At 26.3% G+C, this 13,163-nt stretch overlaps 1 protein-coding gene across 2 annotated transcripts; it reads left to right on the top strand.

Moving 5' to 3' along the window:
* Positions 1-959: 959 nt before the first annotated feature.
* Positions 960-9,623, top strand: LOC129973038 (kelch-like protein 26). Of its 2 annotated transcripts, none has more exons than XM_056087395.1 (3): positions 960-1,041; positions 2,316-2,357; positions 6,253-9,623. In XM_056087395.1, the coding sequence occupies exon 3, from the start codon at positions 6,284-6,286 to the stop codon at positions 8,102-8,104; it is 1,821 nt and encodes a 606-aa protein (XP_055943370.1). In that variant the 5' UTR covers positions 960-1,041; positions 2,316-2,357; positions 6,253-6,283; the 3' UTR covers positions 8,105-9,623. The 2 variants fall into 2 exon arrangements, with proteins under 2 accessions (XP_055943370.1, XP_055943369.1); XM_056087394.1 differs by having other exon boundaries at positions 966-1,056.
* Positions 9,624-13,163: the final 3,540 nt, after the last annotated feature.

Below are 13,163 nucleotides of genomic sequence, written 5' to 3'. Positions count from 1 at the left end.
GTGATTTTTATATCAAGTGTGTAGATTTCCATCAAATATCGAAGGAAATCCATTCAGAAGAAGCCTATCTGTCCAATGGAAGCTCTCGAACGAAACAGAAAAGAGGAATATGTGAATGGGTTAAAAAGTGAACGGACCGGTTATTCTTGGAATTATCATATCATTGAATTGCCTATCACTGAAATTTATCGGAGCGGTGATTTCACTGGAACGTGTGAAGTCGACGCTCCACTTCATGAGAGTGACCTTGACCTTCCGATATTCGCATTTGATGATGCACTATTCCATACAAATCATTTTTTATTGCTTGTGACATGACTTTGCATATATCTGTTTACTTCTGGCGCCATCTATTGGTAGAATATAGAACTAAAGTAAACATTTTAAAGAAATGACATATGTATTTAATTTAAAATTTTCAGAAAATGACTTACTCCAATAAGAAATTGAATAAATATTTTTGAAAAAAAAATCAAATTTAAGAAGTAAGCTGAAATAGATAAATTAATTCAATCACACGTTACGGAAATTAGTAAATTAAGTATTAATTACAATTAATAAATTTTATATTTAAGTAATAATTTTTGATTAATAATATGATTGAAATAACAGATATTTGGAACAAATATTTAGAATAACAATAGCAAAATTATTTGTTATTCAAAAAATCGTGGATTATGCATCTCTATCTGTTTGATTCATTTGAAACCCATCATAATCACAAAAGTTATGGCATAGTAGTTAAGTCAAAAAATGCTACCTAGAAAAAAAAAAAAAATCTTGGGTTGAAACTGCAATAAAATTCTACCTCGAAGTTTTTTATAATTTTGTTTCGAAATCGGGCCAATAGCAAATAAAAACTTAGCATTGTAAATATGTCATTTATGATTGTTTTATTATTTTTAATATAGACTTATGTTGAACTGAATTGAACTGAATCAATTCACTGTGTCTCTCAACTCAAAATGGCTGACTATTTTTGTTTACGTTTTGAGATAAATTTGGATTGCTTAAGGGAGGAACGGAAAAGATGGATTTCACGTATTATTTATTTCAGTAATTTTTCAGTTTTTAATTTTCTTTGTTAAAAATAAATTTTATAAAAAAATCACAACTATAAATGTGATGAATTTTTAGAATTTTGTAATGTGATGTATTCATTTAAAAACATAAGATTTTTACTTTATGTTTGTTTATTTTTATGTCTTTATTTATATGTCATTCCATAGCAATTTTTAAACCTTAAAAAAAAGTAATTTCTTTTAAAATATCGCATTTATTTAATTTAATGACATTATTACTTGAATTTAATATCGGATATTTTTAATGTCTTATTTTTGCTCGCAGATTTCGTTGTATTAATTTTGTTTTAGTATTGAATGTGTAATGAATAACGTAAATGAAAAAAGATTCTGTTCGGTTTTAGAGATTGAAATAATAATAAACTGAAATGAACTATGCTAACCAAAACTTAATTACATGTTGCTTTCTTATAATAAGAAATATATTAATAATATATATGCGAATATTATTTTTACTCTTAAACATCATTATATTAGTTTAATAAAAATTCTTTAATGGCTGTAATTTAATTCGAAAAACAAGTTTACAAAATTTTTAGTGTGGTATTTAGGCTTTCTATTTATTCTTTCCAAATCCATTTTGTAACCATTGTGACTAAATTATTTTTCTTAAAAGCAATCATATGAGAAGCTATGAATGATTGCCTGCATATACTTATTTATTATTTTTATTGCTAGCATTTTATTAGAAAATTCATAAAAAACATTAGAATTTGAATTTAATATGCGAAAGAGACAATATTGTCAATTGATATTGCTGTACATAAAGAAAATTGAATTGTGCAAGTAATTCCGCTGATATTTTTAAAGAAATTCATTTCTTAAATATGCGAGTTGAATACCGTACCATTTTTTTAATTTAAAGATTCATTATGTATAAGAAATTTTCATATTATGTGCTAAGAAATAAGACTTTTTTTATATTTATTGAATTAAAAAATTATTCTAAGAAACCTTTAAAAAATTAAGTAATGCTTTAAGATAATTTCATGGTTTGAAGAAATATTTAGGATAATTGTAAATTTTTCTACTGCTATGAAAATGTGTATATTGTTAATTAAATTTTATTTATTAGAATTATATAACTATAGATGAGGTAAATAATTAATGAAGCATTTTATTTTATCTGGGAAATGAATAGCATGATAAAATTATGAATTTTTTTTTGTTTATTTGTTATTTTTCATATATATAATGCCACTTTGATTACATATAATTTGTTTTTAATTTCAGCAAACTGAAGATCATTACCAAGAAGAAGATGGATTGAAAATTGTAAGTATATTTTGATTGTTAAAATCTTGAATTAAACAGTAAAATGGAGAATTAGATATCAGCCATTCGAAGGCTGTTCCAAAATACATGTGTAAAATCACCATTCATGTGTAAACCAACAGTGTTATAATATTTGAATAAGACTTTTATTTTCTATACTGTTTATATCAGAATGCGTAGCATCATGAAAAATGCTTTAATTTAAAATACTCTTTTAAGCACCTTAATAGTGGTTAATTTTGAACAAAAGTTCTTAAAAAGTGCTAAATTTTCTCCAAAAGTACAAAGAAAGCTTTTTGTTTTGATTTCCTTCCTCACATGTTGAATACAATAATTCGAAATCATAGTCATAAAAGCATATTTATCGGATGTATCAAGGTTGGAAACCTCCAAAAGGGAAGAATTTAAGGAAGAAATTCAGGGGGAAATAGATCCAGGAATGCCAAAACATGTTAAGATAACACCTAATGAGACCTTTTCTTCACCCACTCCTTTTATTCAACAATAAGCATTGCCATTTATTGAAAAAATTATCCGGAAAAGACAGTAAAAAATACATATTGTGCCATACTTGTTGCGTCTTGAAAAAAGTTCAAATTTCAATTTCTAGTGTTTTAGATATTGAAGAATTTACTTTCGTTATACCTAGTAAGTGTAAGAAGAGTTTGTAGATGATCCAACCAACAAAAAAATAAGAAAACAGTAGGATGAATTCGGTATGTCAAAGAGATATATCGAACATAGGTGAAGAGATATATGAACATAGTGAACTCTGAAAACACTATAAACTCTTTCTAGTAAGTTAGACTTTTGATTAGCATTCTCTTTAATATGTCATTTTGGAGCAATCTCTTAAAAAAAATAATGTTTATCAAAACTTATTCTTCTGGGTTCAGATTTTATCATCTTATAAGGATTTTTTTTATTGATTTTTTTTTTTTTTTTATTGAGCAAATTTATTGAAGATAAGAGCATGAAATATGGGCATTAAAGGCACAATAAGAACAGATTTTTCAAAATTTTAATTTGAAGTTTAATTAAAAAAATAATAATTTTATTTGTTTTTGCTATAACTTTAAAATATTATCGTACAAAGATTATTTTTACACCATAAAAAAAAAAAAATAGCCTCTTAAGGATACCAATTTTATTTGAATGAATGCATTTCTTTTCTTTAGTTTTAGCAATTTTTGGAAAATTAATTTTGGACAATATTTATAACAATGATTTTTATAATAAGGAAATTCAACATGATATTTTCTCTTCTTTGAATTATTGAGCCATATTATTTTACCAATATTAATGTTTTGATTATATATGTATATATATATATATATGCTTTTCTTGTTTTAATTTTAAAAATTTCAAAACATTTCAGTAAGATTCTCTAATTGAAGAGTTTTGTAAAATTTTGCAGCAATATGATGTATTATCTTGTACTGGTTTTAAAAAATACTTTAAAAAATTGTTTCAACTTTTTTTTTTTTTCATTCTGCTTGCTTTTTTTTTAACTTCATGAATTTGTTTCCATTATTTATGAAAACTAGGACTTGTTAAAGCATTTTCATTTTCTTTGCATTTTTCTGTAATTTTCAGAATGTTTAACTTTTAATAAAGGCCTTTGCTAAGCTTCAAAAATAAGAGATGAAAAAAAAAAAAAATGCATTTTGCAAAAATAGACATATCCATTCTTTTATCAAATGTATGTTTTCAAAAATTTTAATTCACTGATGCCATTTAGTTCTTAAGAACATGAAAATTTGTAAAGACCAGTCCTTTAAAAGCTTAAAAACGAACTTGAAAAATCAAGTCATTCTATTAATCTTAATTCTTTGATGCAGATTAATAGCATCCTATCTTAAAATCTGCCAAATATCCCAATGTCAGCTTTTGAAACTTTCTTGAATACAAACTTGAACACAAAATTGATACTGTGGCTCCTGTAATGAGTTGCATTTTTTTTTCTCCCCCATTTTTGTAGTTTACACTGAGATAAATATATGGAATTTCTTCTTGACATATTTATGGAAAGATCGTCTATTTCTATATGTAAAGAATTTAAGTGAATATTAGTTGTGAAGTATGGAAAACATGTTCTGACCAATAGGCTTTGAGGCTTAATCATAAAATTTTTGCAATGTCCAAATATTATTAAATTCTTTCGAATTGGAGTTCTTCTGAATTGGAAAAGTGATGCCTCATTGATTTTCTACAGAAATGTTTTACAATCAACAATTTAAAGATGAGATGGTTAGGAACAAAATCCACTCACACACAAAAAAAGACAAAGTTTTATATGAGCCTGGAAAAGATCAATCTTTAGATATAAGGTTTTTAATGTTTGGTTACAATATTTAACTTACCTTGCAGATCAAAATATATCAAATGGTTAAAGAAATTCGATAAAAAAATTCTTACAAAGTGCACTTGAGGAACTAAAAAATGTTCTGAAAAATTAGAGAAAAGCCTAAGTTGACAAATGATATAAAAACAAATTATCTGTCAATCAGATAGTTTTGGTTGTTCAGCAAAAGGGGGGAAAAATCAGAATAAGAAAATATTCAGAAAAAAAAATGATGTTTTAAAGAAATAAAAGAACATTAATTTCTCTCACCTTTGTAACGATGTTTTATGTACCTAGTTCATTTCTGTATATTCAAATAAAAAACTTTTGATTTCCCGAAAAAAGGTTGCAATTTTTATGCTTTTCATGTTGTTATAAAGAGTACAATTGTGATGGAAACATGGTTAATGTTCATTCTTTTAAAACATTATTTATAATCAATAAATTTTTGAAATATCAAATTGTATATATATTATTTTAGAATTTCATATTTTGTTTTGTTTTATTTAATAATTTATAAAGGCAAACTCAAAATGTTATTCTAATTTTGATGGAAATTTCATGTTCAGCTATTTTTTTTTATGTTATTAACTTCTAAAATTAATTGTTAATAGCCGATTAAATCTTTATATCCCAAATTGCCTTAAAAATTAAAACAGTAGTCTTTAAAGAAATTCATAAAGTTTTCTAGAAAAAAAACATGGGAACCCTGCATAATTATTTAGAGTTCAGATTGTTGCAAAACTAGTCAAATCTTAAAATGAGTTGCAAAGCTGGTTATCTCCTCAACAAAATGTGAAATTAAGTCCTCTTTATATGTCACCATGATGAATTCCTATAATGTAGTACACCACTAAAACGCTTTAAAAGTCATGCAACACTTTTTTTTTTTTAATTTTATTTCACCTGAATACAACAGAACATGGTTTTTGTCAATTATAACTGCAACTAAAAAGTGCCAAGAAAAAATTTCGCCATTTTGGTGATTTCAGTCGTCAAACTATATAGCATATGATTCACATGTTCAAAACTTTTTATAATAAATAATAATGCACTTGAGTATATTTTTATAATTTGGCAAAAAAAATTTTGGCACTTTTTGTCCACTGTTAAAACCAAACAGTATCCAGATTATTTATTTATTATTATTTTTTAAAATTTTTTTTGAAGTAGCATTTTTGCTATCATATAATCTGTATAAGAAATTTGATTTTTAATCAATAGAATTTTTTATAATAAAAAGGAAGATATGTACTGAATTATTTATAAATAAAAATTAGACAGGAGTGGCATACAATCAATATTTTATATCCATATTTGGTGTCAATTTAAATGAAAAAAAAAACAAACTATATATATCCTACAATTGTTCTATTTATTATTATTTTTGCTTGTTGCTGAGTATTTGTTTTTAAATATATTATTTCTAAAAATGTTTTAAATATCTTATTTTTGAAGTGATAATTTATAAACAATATTAAATTGTAGAAGGATATTGTTGATTAATTTTTTTTTCATTGTTGAAATTATAAATTTTTTTCCCTCCTCCAGTTTTAGGGCGTGATTATTAATCCAAACAAGAATGCGAGAAAATAGAAGAAGCCATCCTACTCTTAGTTCAAGAGCTGTCCAATTTGAGTCTCCATCTCACATGGGAACTCTATTAAGTGGACTCAATACATTACGAAGTAAAGGGTTGTTGCTTGACATAACCCTCATTGCTGGAGGACAAGCTTTCCAAGCACATCGAGTTGTTCTTGCATCGTGTAGTGATTATTTCCGTGCAATGTTTACTGATGCTATGAAAGAAAGTCAGCAAAGTGAAATCTGTTTAAATGGTGTGACTGCTGATGGAATGCGCTATCTGCTTGAGTATGCTTATACCTCCAAATTAGGCTTGAGTTTAGCTAATATTCAAGATGTTCTGTCTGCTGCAAATCATGTGCAATTAATAGCAGTTGTTGAAGCTTGTTCTTCATATTTAAAGGAGCAACTGGATTTAGAAAACTGTGTTGATGTTGCTACAATAGCAGAAATATATTCATTACACAAATTACTGAAAGAGGTATACCTCTTCATATGCGGAAATCTTAGGAAGTTTGCGGAAAAATCAGAATTTTTAAGGCTGTCTCCATTCCAACTGGAATACATTCTTAAGTGTGACTATCCAGTTGATTGCTCCGAAACGGAAGTTTTAAATGTTGTGCTAAAATGGATTGAACACCAACCTCATGAAAGGTTTAAATATGTTCACCAGTTGTTGAGATATATTCATTTTAGTGAAATATCTTCAGTAGATTTGGGTAACTTTTTTGAATCGCCTGTCCTGAAGTGCCTTTGTTCAAGTAGCAATTTATGGAGCCGTCTATGGCATATGCCTAGCCATTCAGCATGGCAAGAGCAACGTGGCATGTCTCTTATCAATTCCAGAGGAATGGAACTTGCTATTTTGAAAGTTGGAGGTTTTGGTATCAGTGGTGTGACGAATGATATTGCATATTACCTCTCAAGTATTGGTAAGTGGAGATACTTGACATCTATACCTCATGTAGAACAATGTAACTTTGGGACAGCAGTTCTCAATAATGAATTGTACATTGTTGGTGGATGCTTTAATCAAAGTCTTCAGGAGAACGTTCATCCTTTTGGTTTTCGTTATAATCCTTTAACAAACTCTTGGTCAACAATGGCCCCAATGCAGAAAGAGAGATGTCGTTTCTCTTTGGGAGTTGTTAACAATCACCTGTTAGCTGTTGGGGGTGTAGGAGAATCTGGGGATTTTGATGCCTTGGATGGTCCTGCTCCATGTGAAAAGTATGATCCTTTGACAGATGTTTGGACACCAGTTGCACCTTTTCCTGGATCAATAGCTCAACATGCTGGTACATCCTGGAGGAACTTCTTTTATATATCTGGTGGTTTAGATGAGGACTTAGTGCTGAATGCTTTATGGAGACTCAATACTGAAACTGACCATTGGGAAATTCGGGCACCTATGATTACACCAAGAGCAGATCATTCTATGGTTTGTTGTGGTGACAAAATCTATGTTTGTGGTGGCTGGTATGAAGATGAGACTACAGGATCCAGGGTGTTAGTTGATTCTATAGATTGTTATAGCATCACTAGAGACACGTGGACTGTGATAACTCGGGTTCCTACTCCTCGCTATCATGCTGGAATTGTTGTTATTGGTAAGTGGCTATATATTGTTGGTGGTTTTCACAGTGCTACAACTTTTGACCGTGCCAGTGGTGTTGTGGAGTGTTATAACATGGAAACAGGAGTATGGACAGTTGGTGACAATTATCCCCAAGACATTTGGGAGCATGCCTGCTGCACATTGTATGTGCCTCGATGTAGGGATGATCTTGAAGTTATACCGGACAAAAATTTGATCTGAATTTGCAGGTGATATTCTTGTTTTTAATTGTTGAAACAGTTAGTAATGTGTTTTTATACTTGAAAAGAGTTTTACTATTTCCTGACATATATTGAAATGTAGGGGATCTTTTGAAAAGTTATCAGTGTGTTTTTTCTGTACAATTTGTTTTGCAAGCAAAGTTGAAATATTTATTTTTTATATAGTATAGAAAAATCTGTTATAATTTATGTGCAAAAGTTTTGAATCTTACCATCTTTACTTTTATGGCCCACTGTGCAGTGCTTTTAAAATGTTTATTTATTGTGTATATTTTTATTTGTGATCTGATTACATTTGTAATAATTTTTTTTCATTAAATTGTGTATGTAATGGCTTTTTTTTTCTGTATTATCTGATATAAAGACATACTTGCTTTTTATTATAATGAATTTTATAATAAAAATCTGTTTAGTATTTCAGTGGTTAATTTTAGATTTTAATGTGAATAAAATTTATAATAAGTCACAAAATAGATGATAAATTTAAGTTGCAATAAATATTTCAGCTCTGCTTGTATGTTTTGTACTTATATAAATATATATATGTATACATGTATATTGTAAATTTTTGTAATTATTCACTGCTTGAATGCACAACGATATGCTATACATAAAGTATACAACTTTTCTCTGAGTTGTGAAAAAAAAAAGCATATTTTTCTGAAAGTTGCCATAGAACGAATTCTTGTGATTTTCTGTATTAAGCATACAGTTCAATATATTTTCATTATGTGTTAATATTGATAAGTGGACATTGATCAATATCAATTGGTGCTCAACAGTATGTTACACTTAAATTATGCAAATTTTCTCTTGATCTTAAAAAAAGCATATTTTTTCTAAAAGTTGTCTATGAATACATGTGAAATGTTATTTTGTTCCCATGAAACACTCAATGCAATACTTTATTAACCATATATTAAGATTGATTTGATGTCTTTTATCATTACAATTGGTGCTGAGCATTAACTCTATTTAGAAATAAAAGCATGTGTATCTAGAAAACTGTAGTGTTAAGAATCTCAGTATCTTTTCATTCATACATATGATGTGGCTATTCTAAAAACTAGTGATATTATTCAAACTGTGCCTTTGGTAGATGCATTTTTTGCAAGTTAATTGTGATGAAAATTATAATCTGCCTAAACTTTCAAACCTCAAACTTCTTCAAATATTATTTCCTTAATGGTAATTATTAAAAAGTATACATTCATTTTATGAGATGGTAGATAATGAAATGTATATTTTCAAATATAAATTATGTATAATTATTGATAATGTTTTATGTTCAAATATTTTTAATTGCCATTGAAAATGGATATTTATAAAGAAATGGAAAAGAAGGGAAAATTGGTGTTTATGAGTATGCATATAATTCTAGTCAACTTTTTAAAAATGTATGATAATTTTTTATATAATTTTATGTTACAAACTTGGTTATTAAAAATATATTGATATTTTTGCAATGGCTCATAATAGTATACTTTTTTAAAGATGTTATATTTATTCTGTCAGTATTTTATATAAATTAATGAATTTCAGAATTTTTATTTTAATGGTACTTTTAAATTTTCAAATATTTTTAAAATCTAATTTATATTTATATCTGTATTTCTCTTTAAATAATTTTGAGCAATGTATGATTAGATTTAATATTATGTGATTGATATTTATATTGATATTTATGATTTATTTGACATTATTTGATTTGAATGTTTGAAATTATGACATAGTGTTTAAAAAATACTGTATTGAATATATCATCTTATAGCAGAAACTCATTGACTATTTTTTTAAAAAAATTTTTTATATATTATTGGTTTTTACAGAATTAAGCTACTATTTATTATGTATCTCCTTATAAGCTGAATAGTTTCGGTACTTTTCATGATTCTTTTAATAGATATTTGGAAAATATATATCAAACCATTTTTTTTCCCTTAAAAATTTCAAATTGTCTTCCCCCCCCCCCCGTTTCGATAATGTAAGAGCATTTAAATGTGCTAAAACTATTACTTAGTAGGAAATTATAGAAAAAAAAAGCATGATTTAAAGAGTAAGAAAAAAAATTGCAAAAAAAGATGGCATTTTTGAATTTAAAATTTTTTTTCTTAAATTTGACATTTTGAAATGCAACAATAAATAATTGAACTAGGCTTTAACAAGAGCAGATTTGAGCTTTGTTTCTCTATTGTTTCAATTTTGTACATTTATTATCTGCAACTATGTATAATTTTTTTTAAACTCATAATAACTGAGGCTTATAAATAATAACTGAAAGAATTGAGAATATGCATATGATAAATGATTTTCATAACAATTTCAGAACTCAACACTGAAATTTCATAACTCAGAGAATCGGTAGTTGACTCTGTGGAATTCTCATGATTAATTTGCTTCATTAAGAATGAAACTACACTTGACACTCAGATTTAAACCAAATGTTAAAAGTTTATTATAGTAAATAGAACATTTTCATGTAAAATAATGTCATTAAATGTTCAGTGTCTGCATTGAATGCATGCTCGCTACATGTAATCAAAAAACAGTTTATACAGTTTCGTTAAATACATAAAAATATTTAATTAAACTATTAGCTAACTGGGAGGAAGAGGCATACTGCACCTCTGAGACTCTTTGGACTCTAAAAATATATCACTGAAAACTTGTTTCTCAGTAGAAAAACTCTAGTTTCGAAAGTGCTATTGAAATTTAATTACTGACATTTTGGGACTTTCCCTTATTTTTTACAGATTTTTTGCAGATTTTCTTTTTTTTTATTTTATTCAGAAAACAGATGTATGGACCTCTGATGTACATTGGCATTTAGATGTGGTAACTGGCAATGGAAAAAAAAGTTATATTTAAGTCAGTTTTTTGAAAATTAAATAGCATAATTTTATTTTATCAATTTTTCAGTTTTTAAGCACCATAATCCTTTAATTTATTTTTAAAATTTCTCGCATGAAATATTTAATTGCGGAATTTTAAAAGTGATATTTATTTGAGGATATTCTTTTATTTGTTTTATCTGTTGTGCTTTTGTGGAACAAGTATTTTCTGTAGCATAAGTGTATTTTTTGTGAGGCCTTAAAATCTTTTTTTTTGCAGCTAGTACTTTTAAGTACCATATATATTTTAATTGGTGCTATATATGATGATTTCAGTCTTTTTCTGTTTTACATATATGAGGAGGACTGTTACTCAATGACAGTTTCACTTTTTAGGTTATAACATCTCTTGCATTTATTTTTTAAAAATTATTTATCAACTTTTTTAGTTTAGCTTTATTGAAAGTTGAGTAACATGCAGTTAAAAATGATTTATTAATCGCATATTTGAACCACAATTTGTTTGTTAGAAATCTATTGTTAGCAAAACTATAATGATACCGAAAGAGCACTTTGAACTGCTTCTTGTTCAGTTTTATTTAGTTTGATTCTATTTTCAAGATTCAATGTATAAAATGGCATATAAATGGAGTAAAATAATATTTGCTTGCAGTTATAAAGTTTACCATAGGTAAAATCAGGAATTGGAACTTTTTTACTGTCTTCCTTTTTCTTCTATTTCCTACCTCCCTTATGTAAACTGATGTCATGGATTTTATTTTTTTAAAAAATTGTTTTGCATGAAAAAATGTTTTTCTCCCCCTAAATATTATTGATTTTTTTTTTGTTTGTTTTAATAAATTTACATTATGAAATAATTATTTTTCGGGCTAGAAAAGAAGCATATTTTTGTATAAATTTGTAAACTCATCTAATGCTCTCAAATGAAATTGCATCCTGCTCATTTTGGAATGTATTATCTATCTTCTGTTGTTACTGCTATTTCCAACTGATAGAATTATTAAAAAAAAAAAGAAACAATATGATAGAATTATGAATAATGATGCATTACTCCTTATTTATGTCAGAAGAAATCATTACTTTGTATCAAAAAAATATCTTTGTTAAAAATTTGGGGACTTCAGTAGAGTTCTATTTATTATAATTTTATTTCTATAATTTTGCCCTCTGTTTCATATATCCTTCCTCCAACAATGGTCTCGCCTGTCTAAAATCAAAAGTCAACTGTGGAATAATGAATTTCTGCTCTAAGCAAATGATATTATCATGAGTTTGCTTTTTTACAGTTTAATTAAATTTATATTGTTGTTAATATATATTGATATATATCTTGAGATTAAATGATTTTGTGGGAATTTTCAAAATGCAATAAACTTAAATTTCTTTTCTATTTTTTTTATATGTAATATTGTCAAAATAAATGAAAGAATATTATATCTGCCTTATCTTAAAAAAAAAAAAAGAATGTTATAAACATGCAATATAGTTAAATCTGAATAATTTTATTTTAACTCAAAATCTAATTGTGAATTTTTTATATATTTTATTTAAAAAAATAATGAATAGACTGTTTTTTGAAAGGAAATATTCTTATAGTTGATTGATAAATAGTTAACTAACTTCCCATTCAAAATTATTTAAAATTAATTATCATATTACTTTTGATATAAAAAAAAGAATATAAATTTTTGTCATATATTTATGAAATTATTGTATAAATTTATAATTTTATGTTTAAATTTAATTTCAGAATTTGTGTATTATAAATAATGTCACTAAAATTATAAATATTTAATTTGTTTTGAAAAAAAATATATCATTCAAATTCAGGAGCACACAATAAAAGGTTTTAGAATAATAAATAGTAATTTTGTAATAATTATAAAAATACACTTTATATCAAATTTGTATATTCACTTCTACATTAGCATTTCTAAACACACATCAGTGTAGCTGCTACATTATTAATTTGCATTTTCTTGATTTGCATAAATGCATTTTGGGTTTTTAACATATGTCTGTAAGAAGATATCAGTTTATTATTTGTGCTTAGTTCTGTGTTTATAGTGCAATTATGTTTTCTTTTTGCCATTATTCTGCCAAGAATATAACATAATGTATGTTATACTTTGTTTTTGTTTGATTTATGTTTACTTTTAATTTAAAATACAGAATGAAAAAAGTATT

This window comes from Argiope bruennichi, chromosome 6 (assembly GCF_947563725.1).
Source record: "Argiope bruennichi chromosome 6, qqArgBrue1.1, whole genome shotgun sequence".
Taxonomy (NCBI): domain Eukaryota; kingdom Metazoa; phylum Arthropoda; class Arachnida; order Araneae; family Araneidae; genus Argiope; species Argiope bruennichi.
Note: the sequence above shows the minus strand (reverse complement) of the source record. Positions and strands in the feature narration are given on the sequence as shown.